Source organism: Cervus elaphus, chromosome 20, assembly GCF_910594005.1.
Source record: "Cervus elaphus chromosome 20, mCerEla1.1, whole genome shotgun sequence".
NCBI lineage: Eukaryota > Metazoa > Chordata > Mammalia > Artiodactyla > Cervidae > Cervus > Cervus elaphus.
In genome coordinates this window covers 132218378-132245978 of record NC_057834.1, presented here as the reverse complement: position 1 = coordinate 132245978, position 27601 = coordinate 132218378, and the positions used below count along the sequence as shown (strand labels likewise).

At 44.2% G+C, this 27601-nt stretch overlaps 1 protein-coding gene across 2 annotated transcripts in view; it reads right to left on the bottom strand.

Moving 5' to 3' along the window:
- CSMD2 (CUB and Sushi multiple domains 2) overlaps nt 1-27601 on the bottom strand; it is a 684323-nt gene that overhangs the window by 9793 nt on the left and 646929 nt on the right. For both annotated transcript variants that reach the window (XM_043878199.1, XM_043878200.1), the window contains exons 56-62: nt 17521-17694; nt 11724-11906; nt 7849-8025; nt 6297-6476; nt 5750-5923; nt 3013-3186; nt 2620-2693 (exon numbers count right to left, since the gene is read on the bottom strand). In XM_043878199.1, coding sequence (XP_043734134.1) covers nt 2620-2693; nt 3013-3186; nt 5750-5923; nt 6297-6476; nt 7849-8025; nt 11724-11906; nt 17521-17694 — 1136 coding nt within the window. The remainder of the gene's footprint in view (nt 1-2619; nt 2694-3012; nt 3187-5749; nt 5924-6296; nt 6477-7848; nt 8026-11723; nt 11907-17520; nt 17695-27601) is intronic.

Sequence of the window (27601 nt, the reverse complement as noted above, 5' to 3'; positions counted from 1 at the left end):
ATGTCTCTTCCCTCCATAAATGTATAAATTCTTTTCAGGACATGTCCCCTATAGAATCTAGAGCTGTGCTTTGTAAACATCTCATGAGCAGAATTGCCACCCTCCCTGTCATCTCTCCCCCTGCTCCACCTTCACCCTCCAGTAGCCCCTCACTGTCTGACTTGATGTTCCCTGCAACCACCAGCTCCATCTCTCCATTTCCAATCCACGGGGCACAATGCTGCCAGCTCAGCTTCCTAAAGTGCATCTCGGATCACATTGCTTTCCAGCTCAAAACCCTCACGTGTCTCTATGATGCCCGGGAACAAAATCAAACTCAAGGTGAAACTTAACTTTCACGGCCTGCATCCGTGCCCACTTTTGTATTTTCTTTTGTATTTCATCACCTTATTCAGCAAATGGCACCCAGCTGGGGGTAAAGGGCAAATAAAAACCCTCAGGTCATTGTTGATTCCTCTCTTTCCTTCAACCTCTCTACCCAATCCATCAATAAGTCTTCTTGGTTCTACCGACAAAATACCTCCTGATCCCTTTGAATCTCTCTAGGTCCACTATGCCCACTGTTGCTACCCCTGCTCAGCTCAGCCCCACTCTCATCGTTCTCTCGAGATGCTGAAGTCCTTTCTAAGTCCTTCCATTCCTAACCCCTATTACCTCGGGGTCCTGAGTGATAGTTCAAATGATGGATCACATTAAGTCCCTTTTAAATGGTTTCCTGTGACATGGAGAATAAAATCCAAAATGCTTATCATGGTCTCAAGGCCTGACCTGACCCAGTTCATGGCCTTCTCTTTTTAAAATTTATTAGGTGATATTTGCTGTGTAAGAAGAATATATGGCAAATACACAGACATGAGTCATCACAATAAAATGGACACTTTAAGTGGATCCTGCTACTCAGCTTAAGGGCTAGAACAGCATCAATAAGGTTGTAACTATCTACGTGTTCCTTGTGTTCCTTCTCCGTCCTGTTGCTCAGCTCCCTCAGTGATAACCAGTCTCTTCAATTTTGTGTTTTTCATTTCCTTGCATCGTTACAAAGTAATTCTATCACATATGTGCGTGCGTGAGTGCTAAGTCTCTTTAGTTGTGTCCAACTCTTTGTGATCCCATGGACCGCAGCCCGCCAGCCTCCTCTGTCCATGGGATTCTCCCGGCAAGAAGACTGAAGTGGGTTGCCATGTCTTCCTCCAGGGGATCTTTCCAACCCAGGGATTGAACCTGTGTCTCTTGCATCTCCTGCATTGGCAGGTGGCTTCTTTACCACTAGTGCCCTCTGGGAAGGCTACTATCACAAACGTGATCATATATATCTAAACAGTGTAAGTTTTTCTTGGTTTTAATATTCCTTGAAATAGTATCCTTTGACATTCAGTACTCTGCTTCTAAGATTCATCCACGTTGTGTGGCGATATAGTTCCTTCCCTTTCACTGCTGAGTGATGAACCATGCTGTGACCACACCACGGTTTTCCTCATTTCTAGGTAACATGTGTGAGACGGTCTCTGGGCTTGGTTTCTATGACTGGGACCTCTGGGTAACAGGATGTGTGAATATTTAACTTCACAGGGCAGTGCTAAGTGAAGTGAGGGAGGTTTTCAAACCCAGGCTGGCACTTGGGCTTCATGTCCTTCTCCTCTCTCGTTATCCTCTGGACCTGGTGGCGGGCCAGCTTTCTAGTCCTGCAACGTGCACTGGCTCTGCTTCTGCACTGGCTGCCGACCCTGCCAGGTACGCCCGCCCTTCTCACCAAGGGCACCACAGTCCAAGCTCAGGAAAACCCTCCCCTCACTATACTTCCTAAAACTGCACCCCCGCTTCCCCGCCACAGCCCTGTGTATTCAGCCATGTGCAGTGCTTGCTGGTTGCAGAAATGATCTTGTTTATTTATCGTCACCAGCCCTTAGAGGCACTTGGCTTGTTTTTGTTCTCACTGTATTCCAAGAGCCTAGAATAGTTTACGGTAGTAAATATTTGTCAAACATGGTCTAAGTGAATAAATGCCATTGCTTGGCTAGATCCTGACCTGCCATTTCCGGTGTGGTCCCTGATATTCCCCTGGGCACATCGGGGGCTCCGGTTCATTGTCTTGCCTTAAACATACCCCCTTCTTTCCTGCTTCCTTCTGCGCAGAGGGGCCCATCCAGGTCCAAATCCTTTCCTTTTGAAGCTCCCTCTGAGCTGTGTCCCTGGAGCCTGTATCCCACTGGGATGGGCCTCCCATGTGGCACCTGCTTGCTCCAACTGCCGGGTCTGGGCCCGGTATGGCTTCCCTGGGGATAGGAGGTCTACCTGTCTCACTGATTTCTGTATTGTTGTAAACGCCCTGTCCCCATCACACACGGCTACTGAGCAGTGTCTATGGAGCTACACGTGAATCCCGCTCTTCCACACCAGCTTCTCTGATTGGTGGAAACACCTGCCCATTTCTTTGGGTGGGCGGGGGGAGAGGGGCTACCGTGCAGCATGGCTTAAAGAGACAGGCTGCTTTCTCTCTTCAGGTTCCCATGTCTCGTCCCCCCCAGTGCTGTCCTGAGGAAGGCCCCTGGGTCCTCTGAGACTGACAGTGACCGGAAGGGACAGGAGGCACAGAGCCCTGATCTTGGTGGACCTCGTTACCTGGTAGCCTTGGGAGTTGTTCTGTATCCCGAACTGCGGCACGCCGGGGTCCACACACGTGGTCAGTGTGGGGTCTGGATTGCAAAAACAAAGAAACAGACCATGGTGACAGAAACTTTTGTGGTCCCTGCTCACTCTGAGAAACAGACATGGGAAAGGGGATGGAGGCGTGTCCCGATGGCCCTGCCTTTTGGACTCTCCCCTCGAGTCATCCCCTGGCTGACTGTGATTCTGGGCGGCATATGAATGCTGGCTAGTTCACATCCTGTTTTAAGGAGCTCTGAGGAGCACTTGCCCCATTGTGCAGATGAGACAGGGAAGAAAATTCATCATCTTGGGCCCTAAGGAAGGATGTCCACCAGAAGGGACACCCTGCTCCGGGTCACCTCTCACCTATGCAGCTGGGCTGAGTACCACTCCACGTCCCATCTGACTGGCAGAACCTCCGTGGAGAGCCCACCAACACCAGAGGCGACTGGCAGGAGAAGGAGACAGACGACCTGTAGGAGAATCCTCGGTCCTCTCTCCTGCCTCGGGCTGGGACGCCGGGATCTCCGCAGAACACAGCTGGGGAGATGAGGGAGAGAAGTAGGTCCAAGTCGCTGTCTAGAACTCAGCCTGCTTGCCCCGCTTTACCCCCACCCAGTCATTGGTCTGCATTGCTTTCCTCCTGGTTCCCCTTGAACTCTGGCTGTGGAGAAGCTCTGCGTCAACGGCTACACCTGCCTCAATGCAGCTCTGAGGTTTCCTCTCCTTTCCAGATTCAAATGCTTCCTAATCATCATATCAGTGTAAAGGAGTAACATTAGAGGAAGTTTAGAACATCGAGTAAAAATAAACTATCATCCTACTACCCAAAATGGTTTTGCATTTTTGTGCTCCTTCCCTTCTAGGGTTTGTTCAGCTGTATGCAAACACATGTGTGCTTGCAAACCCAATGTCCAGGTGCTGTTGACTTTGCTTTGTTCACTTGCTATTCTGTCAACATGTCCCGTGTTTATGACATTATGATCACTTACCGGCTACATAAATCTGCACTGAGATGTTGTACAAAATGATTACAGCTGATCATAACCCTCTTCTTAAGCATTTTCTATTATTATAAAGTTACATGTGGCTTTTGTTTAACTTGTATTATTTTCTTAGGAGACTTCTCTAGGAGTGAACTTATTATCTTTAAAGGTTTGAGTGTGTTTGCAGCTTTTGACCCGTATTGCCGAATGCCTTTCCAGACTGTGCACTTACCCTACAGAAAGCAGGGTCTAAGAGTGTCTATTTTGTTTGAATCAGCAGAGAGGATCTTAAAAAACTGACTATGGAAGTCAAAGTTCCCTAAGACATCACTTCAAGCATGAGGAACATTCTTTGTGCTATGATTGTGTGTGTGTATGTGTGTTTGTGTGTGTGTTTGTGTGTGTGTGTACACAGAGTCAAGAGGTTGGAAATCAGATGCAAAAATCAAATGGAAGCCTGGTCCTGGAATCTGGGCAGCCTGGATGGATCAATCAGAAGTTCATTAAAGGCTGAGCTGATCAAAAGTTCCCACATTTAGGAAGCAGCAACTCGAAGAATAAGAAATACAAATGGATGACAGACAAAGAGCAGCTCAGTTCTGCTAAGAAGCAGTGTGATGCCAATTAAAATCTTAGCTTAGATATCTTAAAATCTTAGACATTTTTTAAAACTTCTCAGGTTGGTAGATATTAATAATATTGGCAAAATCAATTGTTTATGAGGGTGTGAGTCAAGAAATAGTCATATCAACTGCAGGTGGGAGTGTAAATAGGATCACTTTTTCTAGAAGACACGTTGGCAACATGTATCAAGAAGTATAGTGTGCTGGATGGCCCAGCATCCTCACTCCTAGGACTTTACCACAAGGGTAAAGAAATGTTCCTTTTGAAGCTGTTTATTGCAGAACTGTTTGTAACATGGTTAAACTGGAGAGATCCAAATTTATCACCAGTAGGTGAAGATTAAAACAGTGTGGCATCTATAATAGGGGAATTTTTTTTAAAACCATTAAAAAGGATGATGTATAGATTAGTACATATTGACAGAGCAAGGAGCTGATGGCCTGTCAATGAATACAAGTTGTAAATAGCAAGATTCAATACCATTTATAGAAAATTGTGTATACACCGCTATACATGCAAAAATGCTTAGTGATTGTGTGGAAATGTAATGACAAGCCTAACTGGTTATCTTTGGGAAGTGAGGGTTCAGATGATTATTTCATTCTTCTTTGTATTTTCAGATATAGGACATTAAAAAAAATGATAACCATGTTTCATTGTTTAAAAGCAATTCATCTATTTCCCAAGAAAATGCAAGGTGTCCAGACTGAACCTGGAGACTTGCTATCCTCGTCATGTTTCCTGGAAGGAATGTCAAGGCCTAAGGGCTTAACCATAAACCACATGTTGCCTTTCCTGGGTCAACTTTTACTGGCCTTCAGCTCTGCCGAAATTTCCCAAATTGAAGTAAAGTTTCAGAGGTCCCCAAACAGTGTCGTGAGTTATGTCGACAGTTTTCTGCAGCATTAGCTAAACGCCAAGTAGAAAGAAAAAATTTGTCCAAAGCATGGGCAAATGAGAAAACCTTCCAGAACCCAATGATGGGGTAAGACATGAATAAGTGAGCTGGAATCTGCTTCTCTGGGGGATGTGGTAAGAAATGAGCCCTGGAAAGGACTTGGGGCTCTTCAAGACATAATCAGGGCAGGTAGATAAGAAATGATCCTCTTGCCAGAAAACCACAAGTGTCCCAGGGCAGGGTCTCATCCTTCAGGTCAGGCATGTTTCTAGCACTGCTCCACCTGCCCACCTCCGACTCCATCTTTGGGTTCTATCCCAATCAGTTAACAGCTTTTCCAGCTAAGAAGCATCTCCCGTATCTGGTTTAATTTCCCTCCACTGTGACGCCACCCAGTGACTGGAGCCAGGGCTCAGTGAAGATATTCTCACATTCTTCCTTTAAGATCCCTTCCTTTCTTAATAGTGGTCTTTGACAAAGCTCCCTGATTTGGAGAGGAGAGCCTCGTTCTAGGCCTTCCAGCAGCAGAGTTCTAAGGGGGCAAGGAGAGGAGCCAGCAGAGAGATGCCCCGGAGGCCCCCTGTGAGCGACTTACGGAAACACTGAGGCAGCTCTCCGGTCCAGGACCCATTTCCCTCGCAGGTGAGCACCGCGGGCAGGGAGAGCTGGTACCCCTCCAGGCAGGCGTACGTCACGCTTGAGCCCCACATGAAGTCGGATCCCACCACTTTCCCGTTGGGGATGAGCTGGGGCGGCTTGCACATGATAGCTGGGGGAGACCAAGGTAGGCGGAGTGCTGGGGCTGCCCTGGGAAACCAGGGCTGCCGTCGGCACCGAGGCAACTGGCCTGCTGGGAGCCCGGGCTAAGTGAGAGCAATCAGGAACCACCCCTCTTCCCTTGGGAACGCGGTCTCGTTGCAACTTGCAACAACCCATTCTTCTCTGCACAACCCTGTCCTCCAGGTTCAAGGCTCAGGACCTTCCCACTCCCTCCCTGTAGATGTTCAGGGACCACGCCTCCCCTTGCACACCCCCAGATTAGACGTTAGGGCTCTGCTTCACCACCCTCTCCCTCCTAGATGTTCAAGGCTTTTGTACCTGCTCCAGCCCTGCGTCCACACATCTGTAGCCCCCAGACACACCTTTGCAGACCGGCCTGGTGCCGTTCCATGTCCGGTCCTTGGTGCAGCTGAGCACAGACACCCTGTGTGTTTCCATCATGTAGCCAGGGACGCACTGGTAGGTGACAGTTCTGTTGTATCTGAAGTCACTGCCCAGCCGGAGGCCATTGGCTGGAACCCCAGGGTCGCCGCAGTTTATGACTAGGACGTGGAGACAGAGCTTCGTTCACTCCCAGCACAGACTCTTACCTCCTTAGCATCCCAACACCATCCCGATTGCTCCCCACACGTTTGGGAAGGAAAACTGTCAGAGAAGGGATGTTGCATCTCCTCCCAGGTTTCCAGTTAGGGTGCCGATCATTCTAACTCCCTGCAGCCAAGTCTCCCTGCAGAGGCTGTCCTACACCCCCTTCCTTGCCCGCACCATCCTTACACACCCCAGCAACTTGGGCTGGGAAGCCCATCTGGTCCATGTAAAGCCCACCCCTCTAAGAGGAAGTATTCAGAGGGCTCCCTCCATAAATGAGGCTGGGGACCAGAGGGAGGGAGGTGTCCAGGTTGAAGAGCCTAAGGTGTGTTGATGGACCACATGATGGACCTAAGATGTGTTGATAAGACAATTTGTCTGCTGGGAAGGGCATCTTACTGACTGCTCTTCTGCCCAGGAGGCCTCCGTGGGCCCAGCGGACTAGGAGCAGGGCCTCGTGACCGATGCAGTGGTCATTCCTGTGTTACAGTATCAAGTGAGGGTGGGGATTGGTGAGCTCTGACCTCGGAGCAACAGTGAGCCTGACAGGGGATTTCAATTCAGATGGAGCCTGGAATTCACAGCTAGGACTCTGAAAGGGAGAATGTTGTATAAGATTCCCTTTAATAATCACTTCCTTCCATCTGGGCCCCACGGTGATTTGCTTTTCAAGGAAAAGGGTCTGGAGTTGCTTCTAGGAGAAGCAAGAAGGAGGAGCCAGGCTGGGGTGGGGATGGATTGAAGGGCAAAATGGAGCTAACAAAGATGACAGATGGCAGCAGCTTTCAGGCTCAGCACTGGGGGTTTGCCCTAAAAGAGAAAAAGAAAGCCCCAGGAACTGGCTAGAGCCTGGAAAATAGCAATTACATATTCTGAAGCTCTCTTGAGCCTCATTTGTCTCATATGGGACAGTAGAGCTAACAGTGGCTCAGCTGGTAAAGAATCCTCTTGCAACACGGGAGACCTGGCTTTGATTCCTGGGTTGGGAAGATCCCCTGGAGAAAGGAAAGGCTGTCCACTCCAGTATTCTGGCCTGGAGAACTCCATGGACTGTGTAGTCCATGGGGTCGCAAAGAGCTGGACACGACTGAGTGACTTTCACTTTCCTACTTTCACAGGGGATTGTGGTGAGCATCAGAAGACCTGAAAACAAAGCACTTTGCTCAGTGGCAGTCCCGCAGTACGTGCTCAGTAAATGGAGACAATTTGCATGATTCTCATTCAGGATCAAGTCCCTCAACACCAGCCAGTCTTCCCAATCTCTGGCAGACAGCCCTCTCTCTGGCGTGGAGGAGCCCCACTGCCATGGAGCCCAGAGGGTCTCACCTGTGCACTCCGGATCATTGCCTGTCCAGGTGCCGTTGACCGAGCAGTGCCGGCTAAGCAGGCCTGTGGCATAGTAGCCTTCCCGACACTCATAGACGATGGAGCTGGAGAAAACCAGGCCGTCGCTGAACAGGACTCGGGCATTGCTTGGAGTCCCAGGATTCCCACAAGAGATCACTAGGAAGCAGAAGGAACACATTACTCATCAGAACAAGGGCAGGCATCCCCCGGGGTTAGGCTAAGTCCTGTGCAGAGTGGAGGCCACAGGTTACACCAGGAGCCTGCGGGTTGAAAGCATCCCTCTTGGGAAGCTCCCATGTCTGATCATCCCACCCTCAGAAGGGGAGGAGAGACCTGGGGGGATGTTTTAAGATTTCTAAAAATTAAAGATCATGTCTATTTTGTTATCACACCTAAAACTTTAACCGATTCCTTCATATCACCAAATAGCCAAGTGGTGCTTAGTTTTCTTCAAGACTCTGTCTGTATCTCTTTTTTTAATAGTTGATTTGTTTGAATCATCAAGGTCCACACATGACATTTGATTGCATGTCTCTAAGACTCTCTGAATCCAGAGGTCACTGGATTACCCTCTCCTATAATTTATCTGTCACAGAAATCAGGGCATTTAACTGGTAGAACTTCCCACTTTCTGGATTTTACTAACTTGGTGAACGAGGCATTGTTCAATATCTTCCTCTATCATTACTGCAATCAGGTTCTACTTTTTGACAAAGGTACTTCGCAAGTGGTTTTGTGTTTTTCACATCACATCAGAGGCACAGAATGTCCGCATGCCTCCTTGTCAGTGATGTTGAGGCTGTCCAGTGGGTCAGGTCTGACTGCCTTATCTGGCATTATTAAGCTCCGATTAGTTGCCATTTAATGGTTTCAATAGAAAGTAATCATTGTTGACCAGATTCATATTTCATTAGGGGACAGAAATGGTATCATTTTAATTCTACAATTCTTTTTAAATTAAAAAATTTTAAATTGTTTTTTTAACTTTTTATTTTGGAGTATTATTGGAGTATAGTTGATTATCAATGTCGTGATAGTTTCAGGTGTAAAGCACAGTAATTCAGTTATTCATACACATGTATCTATTCTTTTTCAAGTTTTTTCCCACTTAGGTTGCCACACAATATTGAGCAGAGTTTCCTGTGCTATACAGTGGATCCCTGTTGATCAATTCCACATTCTTTCTGCATTCGCTTGGGTTCTTTAATAAAGAACTTGCCCATCATTAAATATTTGCTTACCCTGAAATAGAGTTCACACAGGAATGTTGGACTAATGATTGATTTCAAAAAAAGAAATCAGATATGAGAATAATTAGTTGGTTCCCTAGCAAGCTCCAAATGACAATCATTTGAATTCACAGATTTAAGTTTATTTGTTACGCTGCCTTCTGTTGTCATTTATTCTTATTGACATTCAAATTATTCCATCTCTGACTAATGGAGACCCTTTGAAGTTGGCTCCTGAGTTCCTCTGACATGACCCAGTGGTGTTTGGTAGATTCCTTGCTGGAGTGACAAGTGTCCATGTTCATCTTGTGTGTTTCCTGCCCCAGTCCTGGAATCAGCCATTTCCCTAAAGAGCTCTGGTTCCTTCTAATGGACAATGGATTTAAAACTACAGTCTGGGCATTAAGGGCACTCATTGCTACTGAGATGGTCATTGACTCTAGACTTTTAGATTGGAAAAATAACTTTTCAAATTGAAAATACACTATGAGTTTATACTGATATTTCCAAGCCAAGTTTAGAATTAGGAGTTTTTCCTTAACTTTTTCATCTTTTATATGATACCTCTTTTATTTTAAAATCTTGGTTCTTAATGACAATAAATAATTTTAACTTGCTTTATCCATATAGAGTATGGTATTATATATGTGATAGTTTCAGAATTGTCACTCCAATTTGATTACCAGCAATATGATTGCTAAAACCATACAGTTTTAGAACCAGTTTAAGATTTCATTGCAGTTCTTTGTCCTTAGGATATATATACCATATTCAAATTTCATTTTTTCAAGTCAACTGAAATAATTCTCTGGGTTATTAAATCACCAACTTGACACATAGTTAAGTTCATTTGTTTCCATTTTGATTTTTGATAGAGATTACTTGTTTATAATTTTTCATTTAATTTTATTTTGTAAGTATGTATGACATTTGCATGGTCCCAAAGTCCCAAAATGATCCCAAAATGATAAGAATCATTTTGTAGATCAGATAGGCTCTAATACCCATCCATTCAACAAGTATTTGTGCTGCGTAGGTACGGGAAATGCAGTGATGACTGAGCCATGACCCCTGCCTTTGAGGAGTCCAGTCTATCTTAAGAACCTACCTATAAACAGATGAATTAAAATATGATGTGACAAGTGCTACACTTGAAGGAAAAAAAGCACTAAGAAGGGAGTGGCTTACTGGGGCTAGAGATAAGAATTTGAGTAGAACCTTGAAAGGTAACTGGGAGCTTGTCAAGGGAAGTCACAAAGAGTTGTGTACATGTTACACACACAAACAACACTCATTCAACAAAAACTTGCTTCCAGGTTGAAACTCTTAGCCACCTACTTTCTGTTCCCTGAGCCCTCCTGACATGGTGACTGACTCCACCCTGGGGTCTGTGTGGCAAGAAAGGGAACCTGGTCACAGTGGATATGTGAGAATATAGTAAATTCTTTCCTTGCCAATACACTCATTACCACAAGCTTACTATGCTTCTTACTATGCCTACAAAATTCTATAAAAACTAACTTTGCACCCCCAGAAAGGCAGGACTTTGGACAGACAAGTGGCAGAGGGCACTGACTGCATCTGTGTCATTTCCCGGGCAGGTGTCCCCGAACATGGGCCAGGGCACCTCCCCTTGCTCTGTAGGACCATGCTGCAGTCTCAAGTCCATGCAGCCCATTTGCTAACCACTGCTATTTATTTCTTCAGCTCACTCCCTCTGGAATTTGTTTCCTGGTGATTGGGACCTATAATCCAATGATCTTGTCACCTTTTCATAGCCTCTTACTGATGAACCTATTCCCTTCTTCCCCAGCTTCGCTGCTAGGATCCGTCACAATCACTGCTTTGTATATACCCTTATCTCCCTTGACACCTTTTTTATGCCTTAGTTGCCTATGCTTAATTACTAGTTACCTAGTAAAACCCTAACTACATGTAATGCTTCACCTACCCTGTGTCTGAAGCTATGTAGCAAAATGAGCTTGAACAAAAGCCCAGACTAATGCTGACTGTCACTTTAAGTTAATGGCTCTTACCTTAATGAACCCTTGGTGCTGCCGCCTGGTAATTACATATGTCCCTGTTTCTCTATTCCATTCCCACGTCTCCCTTGCTAGATGATGACTGTATATTGTGTCTGTCCTCTTCCCCCACTGAGGCCATCCCAGGAACCATCATTAAGGGCTTGTATTACTTTTAAAGTGTTTTGTAAAATTGGATTTTGTATTTTTTTTGGCACTTTGGATGTTTGTTTAATCTTAAACTGTAAGCTCCAACAGGGGAAGGTGTGTCTGACTTGGTCACCATTGTGTCTGTAGCATATACTATATCATCTGGCACATAGTTGTTGAATGAAGCTATATGGAAATAAGTGAACAAACCTGCAAAACTTCGTTTATCCTGGTATCTTCCCTTCTTAGCTTAGGGTGGGGGATATGTTTGCCTTTGGATTACTAATGAGATGAATGTGAACTCTCTGTTGATGTCCACTCTCCACCAGGTCAAGGGTTTAAATGGGGCCTTGGATTTTATCTGTGCGGGTGAGGGCAGGGACTAGGGAGCAGGAAAACAGGGGAAGACCTTGGGGCAGGCAAAGGGGAGAAGCAGAATGGTCACATACATTACCTCCACACTCAGGCTGCACGCCGCTCCACGAGCCGTTGGGTTGACAAGTTCGCTCTGATGACCCCCGGAGCACGTGGCCAGCTTCACAGCTGAAGCGCATTAGGCTGCCCGGGGCAAAGCTGTCCCCTAGACGGATGCCGTGGGCTGGGATGCCAGGGTCACCACAGACGCCTATGCTGGTTCCTATGGACCAGATCCAAAAAACCCCATTGTTTTTAGCAGGGAAGGAAAGAGAGTGGCAGAGTGGGAGAAGGATGTTGGATCTCTGTTATGGGGAAGCAGTGGGCCCTAAGAAAGAGGGCAGTGAAACTGTGTGTGCACCTGAGTCACCTGAACAGGCTCCTGTCTGAGTACTCAGAGGTCAAATGACACATAGAGGTCACGCGTGAGGCCCTGGGGCCCATACCACACGGGAGGAAAGAAGGCAGAGGGAAGCCTTTGTGGAAGAAGTCCTGCCTTCATTCTTGGCTGGTGCCAATGTGGTCCAAGCTGACCTCCTCTCTTTCACCTCTTCTCCACCATCTGCTGATCCGGTACCCTCTCCACTCCCCGTTCTACTGTCTTAGCTTAGATGCTCATCTGAGTTGAACTTTACTCTCTTGCCTGAAGTTTACTGCAGGAGCCTTGTAACTAATATCCCCTTCTCTTAAACTCCCCCTCTAATCCAGCCTTTCTCTTTAAATCTTAACAATGAACAACCACAACTATTTGATTTTTTTTTTAGTTCCACCACTTTATTGCTACCAACCCATCTCCCTCCTCCCTCATGCACACATGCTCAGTCATGGAACCCCATGGACTGCAGCCCGCCAGGCTCCCCTGTCCATGGACTTTTCCAGGCAAGAATACTGGAGTGGGTTGCCATTTCCTTCTCCAACTATTTGATTTTTTCCTTTCCTGATGAAACACCTCCTCTGGCTTCCCACTGCCAAGAGAAAAAAGTTCATACTTCTAGCAGAGTTGTTGCTCAATAGTCAAGCTTGAAGTTTGATCCTGGGCCTTTAACTGAGGCTTTCTTATTCACAGATTATGTAATACAGGTGAGCTCTGGATTAAACATTTTCAATCTCTCATTTCATTCTTTCTTTGCCCTCTGCCTCCTGCCACAATTCTGCATTTATCTGACTTATGATCTTGTACAAACCCACCCAAGAGAGTTTTAAAGACCCAAGAGGTAGAGGAAGGTGGAGAACAGGAGATAAAGCTGCAAGATCTACTATCTGTGAGAGGCAGCGCAGCTCAGGATGCAGAGATTCATGGGAGACATCACTAGATCAGACTTGATCATGGTGAGCTTGAGGAAGGAGAAAGAAAATTGAGGGCTAAATGGCAACTGTATGAGAAGATAGTTTCCAAGTGCTGTGGAATGTATCTCCTCAAGAATCCACGTATGTAGGCATCAATAGAAACATCTTAATGACCACATTTTGGGGCTTCCCTGGTGGCTCAGCGGTAAAGAATCCACTTGTCAATGCAGGAGACATGGGTTCAACTTCTGGGTCAGGAAGATCCCCTAGAGAAAATGGCAACCCACTCCAGTATTCTTGCCTGGGAAATCCAGAGGAGCCTGGTGGGTTACAGTCCACAGGGCTGCAATGAGTTAGACATGCCTTGGTGAGTAAAGAACAACTGCAAAGACCACATTTGGTTAGTTGGTATAAATAAAAACTTAAGCCATGTACCTCGTCATCTACTGTTGATGTATCTGCCTCTCAGTTTTGGGATTATTTCCTTTCCTAGTCTAGTTTCAGAATATAAGAATACTGTATAATCCCATGTTCCCCATTCTACTGCCTACCAAGGAAGGGGGATTCACTCAGCCTTTCAAAAATATGAGAAAAGAAAGCCCCTCATATTTGGCCAGGTTTTCTTATCTTTTGATATTTTCCAGATGTAGTCCACGCAACAGGCAGTACCGGGTCCCCTTGAAGGCAATATCCTGATGGTGAATCGCTCTGACTCCCCGACTGGCTAGCTGGCCTCAGCTGGAGCCAGTACTATTGTAGAACAGGACTGAGGGTGGATTCTCCGGTCCTGGGCATTACCTGACAGAATAGCCTCCACTGACGTGTTCAGCCTCTGTTTCAACAGTATAAGGAAGTCTGGCATAGAATATTGCACTTTGGGGCAGGTGGCAACTGTTGACTCTTTACCGAAGAGGTACATCAGCAAGATGATGATGCTGCAGAGATGGGCAGTTAACTTCCTGCAGTGTGTCTCAGATGCCAGAAATCTCGGCAAGTCCTTGATGGCCCAGAGACTTACGACTTCTGTTATGCATCATCTGGGTGCACTGACTGAACTGAATGAGGCTCGAACATTTGACCTTGGAACTCCTAAATGTAGGTGGTTTTTTTTTTTTAGGACTGGCAGGAGATGCTGCTGCAAAAGATATCTGTAAGTTTCAGGAATGGAAGAACTATAGTCTGCTCACTAGGGCACATCTAGCATTACTTCCTCATCACCTATTCTTGTCATCTCTCACTTTCTTATCTAAGGTATTTAAGATTCATTCATTCCTCAGCCTCAGTATTTATGGAATAACTTTGAATCCTGTCCTCAGAGGTCTCCAGGAAAGGTCTGCCTGTTGGAAGAACTATAGTCTGCTCACTAGGGCACATCTAGCATTACTTCCTCATCACCTATTCTTGTCATCTCTCACTTTCTTATCTAAGGTATTTAAGATTCATTCATTCCTCAGCCTCAGTATTTATGGAATAACTTCGAATCCTGTCCTCAGAGGTCTCCAGGAAAGGTCTGCCTGTGATTGTGGTCTCCTAAGAGTCTGTCATCCTTGAGGAAGACATGGGAAAATGGAGATTGCAAACTGTTCTTCAGAATGTTCAGGATCAGAGAACAAACAGCTTCATGAAACACATTCCCCAATGAGTGGGGTTCGCGTTTTCTGAAGGTTCCTTTCTTGCTTCTTACTTTTTCATGTTCCCAAGTGTCAGCCTGTTTCCAGTCTCTCCTTGACCTGTGATGTGGCCAAGGAAAATTCTCCTCTTCCACATGCAGGATGAGGACTTAGGAAATAAAAAAATTATGAAATCTCAGGGTTGACAAGGCTTTTCAGAGGTTTTAAAGCTCAGTGATGTAGCTTTGACAAGAATTATTTTTGTTATACTTCTATAAGGTCATTTCCCAGCCTTTGCAAACACAACTTCAGAGAAGGATAATTACATATTAGGAGAAAGGACTTTGGATTCTGTGCTTTGGGTCAGGAGACTTAACTATGTGGTTAGTTACATATGCTAGTAAGTAGGAGATGCTGAAGGCTTTCTGGTTTCTTCTTCCCCTACCTTGTATTTCCTTTTCCCATGGAGAACAGAGATCCCTAAATAGATAATATAGTCCCTAAGAACACCATTAGCCTTGTGTCCTGTAAAAGTGTCTAGAGGGAGGGAGGAGCTTTATGCAAAACACCAAAGAGAGTGGGGCAAATGCATGTTTGGATGGGTATTTGGATGCAAAATACATGCCCTTCCTTTTTGCAGCATTTCTTCCTCCTGGAATTTGCTCTGTGGATAACTCAGGAGGTCTCAATAAACATGGTCCTTGACTTCCCCATGCCAGCCTCCCAAGACACCTCCAACAGAGGTCCAAACACACAGAAGTCTGGGGCCTGGTTAACTCACTGAGGGAGTCCCAGTGGCTCGTACATAGTCTTGCCAGTTCATGAACCGGGCAATTAAAGAGATTAATAAGAGTGAGAGGCCAAAGTCTTGGGTGGGAACATAGTGATGTGTCTGGGATTGTCCTGGGCAGCCCACAATCCTTTAAAACAAATTCCCAGTGCTTCAGGAATTTCTCCTTTCTTAGGAGACCTAACTAATATTGACACTAATAAGTGCCAATCACTTCATGGCAAATAGATGGGGAAACAATGGAAACAGTGACAGACTTTCTTTCTTGGGCTCCAAAATCACTGCAGATTGTGACTGCAGCCATGAAACTAAAAGATGCTTGCTCCTTGGAAGAAAAGCATATTAAAAAGCAGAGACATTACTTTGCCGACAAAGGTCCATATAGTCAAAACTATGGTTTTTCCAGTACTCATGTATGGATGTGAGAGTTGGACCATAAAGAGGGCTGAAAGCAGAAGAATTGATGCTTTTGAACTGTGGTGTTGGAGGAGACTCTTGAGAGTCCCTTGGACTGCAAGGAGATCAAACCAGTCAACCCTAAAGGAAATCAACCCTGATTATTCATTGGAAGGACTGATGCTGAAGCTTCAATACTTTGGCCACCTGATGTGAAGAGCTGACTCATTAGAAAAGACCCTGATGCTGGGAAAGATTGAAGGCAGGAGGAAAAGGGGATGACAGAGGACGAGATGGTTGGATGGTATCATCAGGTCGATGGACATGAGTTTGAGCAAGCTCTGGGAGATGGTGAAGGACAGGGAAGCCTGGCGTGCTGTGGTTCATGGGGTCGCAAAGAGCTGGACATGACTGAATGGCAGAATGAAAACAACACGCTGGCAGTGCCCTAAATTTTGGCAAACAGGCTCATCTGGGAATCTCAAACTGCAGGAGCAGATGCATGCCTTATGGGTGAGGTCCCACTTCAAGCAGAAGCCTTCTATATTAGAAGGAGGTTACCAGTCAATCCTAAAAGAAATCAACCCCAAAATTCCCTGGAAGCTCTGAAGCTGAAGCTGAAGCTCCTATACTTTGGCCACCTAATGCAAAGAGCTGATTCATTGGAAAAGACTGATGCTGGGAAAGATTGAAGGCAGGAGGAGAAGAGGGTGACAGAGGATGAGATGGTTGGATGACATCACTGACTCAGTGGACATGAGTTCAAGCAAACTCTGGGAGATAGTGAAGGACAGGGAAGCCTGGCATGCTGCAGTCCACTGGGTCACAAACAATCAGACATGACTTAGCAACTGAACAACAGGATCCTTATGTCTCAAGGGCATCTGGGATGGGAAGGGGTAGGGGTTAATTTCAATGCCAAGGTGGGCTTCTTGAGAAGCATCAAGCCACATGTACAGTTGCCCTCTTGGGGGGTGACATCCTATGTGGGATCCCTTCTTGAGGCCAGGCAAGCTCACCCCAAAGAAGAGAAAGCTGTGGGGTGCTAATTTTTTGCCTTGGTGGTTTCCGTCATTAGTAGGACAATTCAGTTTCAAATATTTTTGTTCTTTTATGACATTACAGATGAGTATCTGGAAACATGGACTTGGGAGCTCTGTCAATTCGCTACATTTGCTGTGTTGATGACCTCTCTTCATGCTCCCACAGAGATTAACAAGAAAATAAATTCATTCATAGGAAAAGTCTGGGGACTGGTGTGTTAAAGCTGAAGAGGAGAACTGTATTCACCGGGCCAGGAAGGACACAGGACAAAGAGAAGAAGTGATGATACAGACGGGGAAGCAGGCTGGGGTCCAAGAGTCCCACACAGGGAAGGAAAGAACACCAGAGTGGGTTTGGACCTGAGCCAACAACAGGAAGGCTTGGACTGCTCTTGGGACCTCGTGGTAATAAGTGTCTGGAGAGGATTCTGGCCATAGGTGACCTCAGAAACCACATCTTCATTAGTTCTGCAATCTCTCGGCTGTCTTGGCTTGGCCAGAGTCTAGGGGCATGAAGCTGGGCTTGGACCACGAAGGGCTGAAGTCCCGTTGGCACCTCCGAGAGCCGTGCTGTCTGCCTGGGAGGGATGGGATGAAGGTCCAAAAGCTCTGCTTCCCTCCCCTCCATCTGTTTCACTCCCACCTCGGAGCTGCCCCCCTCCCAGCAGCCAAGTGTTCCGTTGGAAGCCCTCCCCCACACCAGCCCCATACCTGAGCAGTGGGGGAGGGAGCCAGTCCAGTGTCCGTCCAGCCCACACATGCGCGTGGCATTTCCCACCAGGGTCCGCTTGCCGGTGCAGCTGTAACGCACGACTGCCCCCACGGTGTAGCTGTCCCCGGACATCTGGGAATGGGGCGGGGAGCCCGGATGGCCACAGGACACCACTGCGGGGAAGAGCAGACATCTCAGCAACTCTGCACCAGGATGGGTCATCATCACAGGACACACGCTAGGCTTTTCAAGACGACGGGAAGAAGCTGGGGTGTCTACCGAAGCAAACCTCCTGCTGGCTCACCCACATGGTATCAGCAAACACTGACTTCCCACCTCATTGTCCAGTTTCCATATCTGTGAACTGAAGAGCAATGTCTGTTGCTTTAAGAGTTGAATGAGATAATGCGAACCACTCAGCACGTGGTAGGGACGCAATAATACCCATCTCTTCTCTTTCTTGCTCTTATGCATACTAAGATGTCCCTGGTAGAAAGGTGGGACATATAGTATACATAGTCAGACCGACAAATTGCATATCATACTGCTTTTATGTGGAATCTAAAAAATGATACCAACGAACCTATTTGCAAAACAGAAATTTCATCACAGATGCAGATAACAAATGTATGGTTACCAAGGGGGAGGTTGGGGGAGGTCTTAAATTGGGAGATTGGTAGTGACACATACACATTACTATATATAAAACAGATAGTGAATAAGAGCCTACTGCATAGCATGGGGAACTCTATTTGGTGCTCTGTGATGACCTATATGGATATGGAGTCGAGAACAGAATGGATACATGTGCATATACATGGCTGATTCACTTTGCTGTACACTTAAAGTAACACAGCATTGTAAATCAACTACACTCCAATAAAAAATTAATTAAAAAAAAAAGCAAATGGGTGATCTCTCATCCTGGGACTGCTAGGATTGGCCAGAGGATCCAGAATAAGGGCCTGTTATAGTCCTTTCCAGCTGCATCTTACAACTGCCCACAACAGCTGTCTCTAACTTGTCCTCTTTAGTTGCGAGTTCCCTTTGCTGAGACACCATACTATAACTGGAAACTAGTTATGAGGTTCGAGTGTGGAGTTTAGGTGGACGGGCCAGGGCAGGACAATGCTGTCTGTGTTGCTGGGTTTGCCTTCCTGTTGTTCTTCCACGGGTTGATCCCAGGCTCTTTTATTTACTCAACACATATGTATTGTGTGCCTGTTATTTGCGGGGCGCTGCTTTATGTGTCTGCGAGAACAAAGTCCAAGCGCTCATGGAGCTGATATCTAGTGGGGAAGTGAAAGAAAGTGTTAGTTTCTCAAGTCGTGTCTGACTCTTTGTGACCCCACAGACTGCAGCCTGCCAGGCTCCTCTGTCCATGGAATTCTCCAGGCAGAAATACTGGAGTGGGTAGCCATTCTGTTTTCCAGGGGATCTTCCCGATCTAGGGATTAAACCTGGGTCTAATCCCAGGTTATTGCAGGAATTTGCATTGCAGGCAAATTCTTTACTGTCTGAGCTACCAGAGAAGCCCTGTGGGGAAGAGAGACCATGAATAAGAAAATGCTAGGGGTTGCTATGAAGGAAAATAAAGCTGCATCAGGAAAAGGATGCTCAGAGGTGGGATGACGGAACTGTTTATGAGTAGGATGGTCAGGGAAGATCTCCCTGCCGCTGCTGCTGCTGCTAAGCCGCTTCAGTCGTGTCCGATTCTGTGCGACCACATAGACGGCAGCCCACCTCTGTCCCTGGGATTCTCCAGGCAAGAATATTGGAGTGGATTGCCATTTCCTTCTCCAATGCATGAAAGTGAAAAGTGAAAGTGAAGTCACTCAGCTGTGTTCGACTCTTAGCGACCCCATGGACTGTAGCCTACCAGGCTCCTCCGTCCATGGGATTTTCTAGGCAAGAGTACTGGAGTGGGGTGCCATTTCCTTCTCCGAGATCTCCCTGAGGAGGTGATATTTGAGCAGTGGTCTGAGTGAAAAGACCAGCCATGTGAGATATGGGGAAGAGTGTTCTGAGGGAAGGGACATCTAGTGGAAAAGCCCAGAGGATGAGCCTCGGGTGTTTGAGGAACAGCAGGAGAGCCAGGGTTGCTGGAACAGAACGAACAGGGAAAGAACAGAAGTGATACGGGTAGAGAGGTTGCTCAGAGCCAGATCATGGCATAGATTTTGGACTTTATTACAAGCATGATGGGACCCCTCCTGAAGTGATATGATCTGACTTACATGTTAACAAGAGCATCCTGGCAACTGTGTGAACATTCTAGGGCAGGGTGAGAAAGAGGGGGCTGGTGCAGCAGTTTAAGACGAGATGGTAGTGATTTGGACGGACTAAACCTTGGGGTCTGGTGTGTGAAGGGGAATATTATTTATTATTATTAATGTACTGTGGTGGCCAAAGGGCTGACCGCCTGTGAACACGGCCCCCCTCAACTCTCTGCATCCTGGCCCAGGCCTGCTGCTCCTCTCACTCCCAGAGGCGGGGTCTCTTATTTCCTCCCCCCTTGAACCTGGGCTGGCCTGTGACTTGCTCGCATCAACATAATGTAGTGGCATGAGGTTTTAGGGATTCTGAGCTCTGGCTTAAGAGATCTTTTAACTTCTTTTTCTCTAGGAATTCAACCTCCAAGTAAAGAAGATCAAGTCATCCTGCTGGAGAGATGCCACTTGGAGGAGAAGAGCCAGCAGCAAGTCCTCCAACAGCCTGTTGTCACTCAGTCGCTCAGCCGTGTCCGACTCTCTGAAACCCCATGGACGACAGCACGCCAGGCCTCCCTGTCCTTCACTGTCTCCTGGAGTTTGCGCAAACAAACTCATGTCAATTGAGTCAGTGATGCCTTCCAACCATCTTATCCTCTGTTACTCTCTTCTCCTCCTGCCCTCAATCTTTCCCAGCATCAGGGTCTCTTCCAACGAGTCGGGTCAGTGGGGACATTTTGGACCCTCCAGTCCTAACTGAACCACGGTGGACACAGATGAGCCAGCTCTGCAGTGATGGTTTGCTGTATGTGTCAACTTGAGTAGGCCACAGGATGCCCAGATACTTGGTCCAACATTATTCTGGGTTTATCTGTGAGGTTTCTGAATGAGATTAACACTGAACTGGTAGACTGAATCAGGCAGATGGCCCTCCTCAATGTGGGTGGGCCTCATCCAATCTCTTGAATGCCTGAATAGAACAAAACTGTGGAGAAAGAGAGAATCCTCTCTGCCTCTGTCTTCAGTCTGGGATGTCAATATTCTCCTGCCCTTGGACTCAGACTTGGACGGGAATTTACATCACTGGCTCTACCTACTTCTCAGGCCTTCAAACCCAGACTGGAACTATGCCATCTGCTCTCTTGGATCCACAGCTTGCCCAGTGCAGATCTGGAGGCTTCACAGCCTTCAAATTTGTACAAGCCAATTCCTTATCATGTATCTATATATTTCTATCTGTATCTATGTCTATAAGAAATTGGCTCATGTGATTATAATATATATTACGTATATATATTTAGAAATAGATATGTAGATGGCTCATGGTTTCTTTAGACATAGATATATAGATATAAATATTATATAACTATATCTATGATAGATACAGATCTTATTACATATCTATCTATAAAATACATGTTAAAAAATATATATATATCCTATTGGTTATTGGTTCTTTTTCTCTGGAGAACCCAGACTAATGAGATTGCTAAGCCTCACCTAAATTCTTGACCTTTAGAATTGCGAGACAACAAAAACAAATGCTATTATAAGTTTTGAGATGGCTTATTACATAGCAATAGATAACTGATACAGTGAGTTTCAAGGTTTACACTATCCCTTCCTTAAGACAACCTTATGAAGTAGGTACCATTTTTTTTTTTTTTAATCTCCACCTTCCTGATGACACAAATGAGGCCTAGTAAGGCAAAGTAACTTACTGAAGGTCATAAACCTAATGAGTGGTAGAATTAGTTCTTAAAACCTGGCAGGTTGATTCCAGAGGCCACACTCTTTAAGTACTATAATTGACTCCCTTCTGCAGTGCTGTTGTGAGACTACCAGTGAATTCTCTTCTTGTGGAAGGAATGGAGCCCCTGATTATAATTTAAATGATTCTATGACTTTATTAGAAATGTTTGGGTTGTAGAAATTGCCCAATTTTAACTCTCTAATGACATTTCAAATAAATTCTTTTTTAAATGGAAATACAAAAACACAATAACTGTAAGTATAGAGCTTAATGAATTGTCACAAAGTGAATACACTCATGTAGCTACTGCCGAGATTAAGAAAAGCCCCCACCAGTACCTCAGAAGCCCCCTCTTGCCCTGTCCCTATCCCTATCTCTTTTCTTCCCTCCTCACATTAAACTACTGTCTTCACTTTGTACATCATTAATTAGTTTGCCTGTTCTTGAATTTTATTTAAATGAAATCTTATAGTATATATTCTTCTGTACCAGTTCTTTTCACTTAACATTATGTCTGTGATATCTATCTGTGCTCTTTTGTAGCAACAGTTCATTATCATTGCTATATCAGGGATTGGCAAACATTTTCTTCAAGGGTCCAAATAGTAATCATTTTAGGTCTCTGTTGCATATTCTTTTGTTTGTTCGTTTGTTTTTTTTGGTACAATGTTTTAAAACCCTCCTAAGCTCAAGGGCATACAAAAATAGGACACAGGCTAGATTTGTCCCAGGAGCCAAATTTTGCTGACCTCTGCTATATAATATACCATTTGTGTCAGTTATATACTGCTGTGTAACAAATTGCCCCAGAGCTTAGATAACAATAAACATTTGAGGATATGGGTCAGGAATTTGGGAGTGGCTTAGCAGGTGGTCTGACTCAGAGTCCCCCATGAGGCTGCAGCCAGGGTGATGACTGTGGCTGCATTCATCTGAAGGCTTGACTGGCTTCCCCCAGAGTGGCTGATCCAAGAAAGCCAGGTGGAGATGGCATATATTTTATAACCTAGCTTTGTAAATCACACCACCTCACAGAGACTAATCCTGGTACAAGTTAGGAATATGCTACATAAAGGTATGAATACCAGGAGGTGGGGGTCATTGGGATCATCTTCAAGGTTGACTGTCACACCACTATGGAGATAGATATCACATTTTACCACCTATTTCCTATTGATGGATGTCTGGGTTATTTCTAGTTTTGTACTCTTATGAATAATGCTGATAAGAACATTTCTGTTCACGTCTACTGGTGTACATATGTACACATTTATATTGACTATAATGATTTCTGTAATAGCAACTGATTGCTTTTTATGATGTTCTAGTTTGGTTTTAAAATGTTTCTTTGGGGAATTTGAAGATAGTGTCAAATTATGGTAATATCAAATAATCTTTGAAAAACCATATACAGTGCCTAAAATTACTTTTTCTTTTGTTACTGGCTTGATCTAGGCCAGTTGAGTGTCTGTAAAATTAGCAACTAGAGTATACTCTATTGTTTTATTCCTTTCCCATGATTTGTTCATTTAAAGGAGGAAGAAGTGAACAATAATAATGCTTGGAGAAAAGAAAAATTAATGCCAGTACAATTTGGCTGCTGTGGATAAGAAAAAAAAAGAAAAGGACATATGATAACAATAAAGAGAAATGATTTTCATTCAATGTATGTTTGCATAAAAACCTAAGAGGTGATGAACAAAGACAAGGGGAATAGATATTGTTGCATTTCTCAGTTTGTCAATATAAAAGAATTAATGTTTTCAATATTCATGCCATGTCCAAATGGGGTTCCTTTGGATCATTCCAGTTTCTGCAGTGGCTCTTTAGCTGCTTACTATGTATTAAGCATATGTGTATAAACGTGTATATAAAAATAGGCAAGATAGATATTAATGTTTATCACTCCTAATAATAGCAGATTTTCCTGCATTACACAGAATAACCAGGGATTGAGAAAATACAACATTGTAATTAAGCAAAAAGCAATAGTACAAATCAGCAATTCATGCTTGGGTGTGGACTATGCTGAGTCCCATGGCAAAATGAAAAGGATCCCCCACACTGGTTCTTAAACTGTAAGAATGAAAGTTGTATGAATGGTCAGCCACCTCCAGAGTTTCCACTTTTTCTAAAGCATTTTATCAGGGAAACAGCATATAACATAGACCTGGATCATGCATTCCCCTTGGTACCTGCATGTCCACACCAATTAAAGCAGTTTGTTGTCACCTGGAAGGATCAGGTTGACTAGGAGATATGTATAGTCCTCCATAGCTTGCCACAACCCTATTTACAGGTAATTGGATCTTCTAGGAGTAGAAATGCAGTTAGTCCACTAAAAAATGTTATGATGACCATGCAACATCAGTGAAAATGGTTTTACTGGGAGTCACCCAGGATCTAGAGCCTTACAGTCAGTGGAAGTTCCTCAGGGCTTGTGTTTTTGAAATAGTCTTACAAAATCAGCAAGCTCCAGGAGATGGCGAAGGACAGGGAAGCCTGGCATGCTATAGTCCATGGGGTCACAAAGAGTCAGACATGACTGAGCGACTGAACAGCACCAAATCACAGGGAAAACTTCTAGATTTCCTCTCATCAACAAGTGAATAGCCTAACTAGGTTCTGATGCTAGTATATCTCTTTACTGGGAATCTTGCTGAAGTTCATATTTAGACTAAGCAATAAACACGGTTGTCTTTGAATGGGGCCTGCCTTGGAAAAACCTGCACCTGCTCCAAAAAGAACATTCTGTCCCTTGGTTTCCATGTCCTTAATAACAATATAATGTGGTGGGCTTACTAATTAGTGTAAGTAGACTTTGCATGCTAATTATGCACGCTAAGTTGCTTCAGTCATTCCAACTCTTTGTGATCCCACAGGCTGTAGACCACCAGGCTCCTCTGTACATGGGATTCTCCAGGCAAGAATACTGGTGTGGGTTGTCATGCCCTCCTCCAGGGGATCTTCCTAACCCATGTCTCTTGCATCTCTTGCACTGACAGGCAGGTTCTTTACCATTAGAGCCAGTTTCAGTTCAGTTCAGTCGCTCAGTTGTGTCCTACTCTTTGCGACCCCATGAATCGCAGCACGCCAGGCCTCCCTGTCCATCACCAACTCCCGGAGTTTACTCAGACTCATGTCCCTCGAGTCAGTGATGGCATCCAGCCATCTCATCCTCTGTCGTCCCCTTCTCCTCCCACCCCCAATCCTTCCCACATCAGGGTCTTCTCCAATGAGTCAACTTTTCACATGAGGTGGCTAAAGTATTGGAGTTTCAGCTTCAGCATCAGTCCTTCCAATGAACACCCAGGACTGATCTCCTTCAGGATGGACTGGCTGGATCTCCTTGCAGTCCAAGGGACTCTCAAGAGTCTTCTCCAATACCACAGTTAAAAAGCATCAATTTTTCGGCACTCAGCTTTCTTCACAGTCCAACTCACATCCATACATGACCACTGGAAAAACCGTAGCCTTGACTAGGCGGACTTTTGTTGGCAAAGTAATGTCTCTGCTTTTTAATATGCTATCTAGGTTGGTCATAACTTTCCTTCCAAGGAGTAAGCGTCTTTTAATTTCATGGCTGCAATCACCATCTGCAGTGATTTTGGAGCCCCAAAAAATAAAGTCTGACACTGTTTCCACTGTTTCCCCATCTATTTCCCATGAAGTGATGGGACCAGCGCCAGTTTAGGACCTTGTAAATCCCAACAAGAAAAAGAAGAAGTGACCACTGGCTTTCTATAATAAAAAAATATATATATCCTCAACTGCTTGTCATTAGCCATTTTTCTTTTGAGAGATAATGCCTAGCTTGTTTCAGACTTTGGCTTCTGTCAGACAGAACCTGGTTTCTGATTCCCACAGATTAAGATCAGTCAAAAGATCACAATGTAAACACAATAAAACAATGAGAAACAAGTCACCAAGAGTGAGAAACAGCAGAAATGACAATGGCAGAATTAGACTTGAAAAGATAATGATATTGGAAGTATCAGATATAGAATATATAATAAGTACATTTAATATGTTAAATATGAAAAAAGAACAAGTTAATATAAGAACAATACACTATGGAGATAAGTAAGCAAATGTGAAAAAACAAATGATGCATTTATTTCCCAAATGCAAAATAAATAATTGGAAACAGGAACTCAGTTAAACCTCAGCTTAGACCTAGCGAAAAAGATAATCACTGACTGGTAAAAACAGACCTTGAGTAATTTATCAGAGATGGAAAATATGAATGAGAATTTCAGGGACAAACAGAAAAGCACAAGAAGATCTAATGCTCGGGTTTAGAAATAGTAAAGGAGGAGAATGAGGCGGGAGACAGTGTCTACAGAAATAGTAGCCAAGAATTACCCAGATAGCAGAAAAATCCAGGAAGTCTAATGCATCTTAAGGTAAACAAAATATTTAAACACAATGCAGGAAAATTCAGAATGCCAGCAAAAGAAAGAAGCTTGAAGTCAGTGAGGGAGAAAAAAATGGACTACCTAAAATAATTTAGAATTCAGAAGACTTATCACTAAAAATGAAAGTCAGCAATAGTGCCAAAAGAAAATGTGTCAGCGTAGACCTTTGATCCAGCAAACTTATCATTTAATAACTAGGAAAAATTCAAAACACCAAAGAAAGAGAAAGATTTTACAAAGGAGTGAATGACTGACAGCTGGTTTTTCAACAGCAACAAAAGAGGTCAGAAGATATTAGATTCCTTTAGTGGGCTTAAAAAAAAATAACTGCCAACTTGAATTTCTAAACCTATCAAAAATATCTTAAAAAATGAGAGACAAGTAAATGTATCACAAAAACTGAGAATGTTTGCTAACAGCAGATCTTCACTAAATAAGATTCTAAAAGATGGTCTTCAAACTGCAGGAAAATAATCTCATATGCAAGGTGAGGCTATGAGAAGGAATGAAGAGCAGAGAAAATGACAAATATGTGAGTAAATCTAGTGAAAAATAACTGCAGAGAACAACAACACATTGTGGGTTTTAAAATAAAAAAAGAAATAAAAATAAACTAATAGGTAGAACAAATAGAAAACATAAAATAAGATGGTAGATTTAAAACCCATCAGTTCAGATCAGTTCAGTTGCTTAGTCATGTCCGACTCTTTGCGACCCCATGGATTGCAGCACGCCAGGCCTCCCTGTCCATCACCAACTCTCAGAGTTTACCCAAACTTATGTCCATTGAGTGGGTGATGCCATCCAACCATCTCATCCTCTGTTTTCTCCTTCTCCTCCCACCTTCAATCTTTCCCAGCATCAGGGTCTTTCAAATGAGTCAGTTCTTCGCATCAGGTGGCCAAAGTATTGGAGTTTCAGTGTCCCCCTCACCATATATACCAATAATCTGACATATTTACAGTAATGAAAGAAAAGACTTTCAACCATGAATTCTATATCCAGCAAAACTATCATTCAAACGTAAAAGATAATTTAAAATATTTCCAGATAAACACAAACTGAGAGACTGTGTCAGTAGCAAACCTAGAAAGAAATTCTAAGTGATAAAGAAATTCTAAAGGAAGTCTTTAAGGCTTGAAATGAAAGAACTTGAAGCCATCTGAAGAAATAAAGAACACTGGAAAAGGTAACCACATAAGTAAATACACAATATAGCACAAGCATATTTTTGTCTGTCCTCTATTTTCCTCCTGCTTGAGAAACTGCATAAAGCAATAATTAGAAACCTTTGTTGATAAGCCTACAATGTATAAAGATGTAATTTGTATATCAATAACAACACAAAGGATATAGAGGTAATGGAACTATATAAGGACAATGTTTTTGTATGCAATTGAAATTCAGTTGGTATTAATCCAAACTATGCTGCCATAGGTTAAGATGTTAATGGTAATTTCCAGAGTAACCATTAAGAAAATAATTTAAAAAACACACAGTGAAAGAAACAACAAAAATTTAAAATGGTACACCAAAAAAGATCTATTTAATGCAAAAGAAGCCAGCAAGAGAAGAATAGAGGACCAACAAAAAAGACATAAGATACATAGAAAACAAATAGCAAAATGGAATATATAAAACCTACCTTATCAATCATCACATTAAATGTGGATTAAACACGTGAAAGGCAGATATTAGC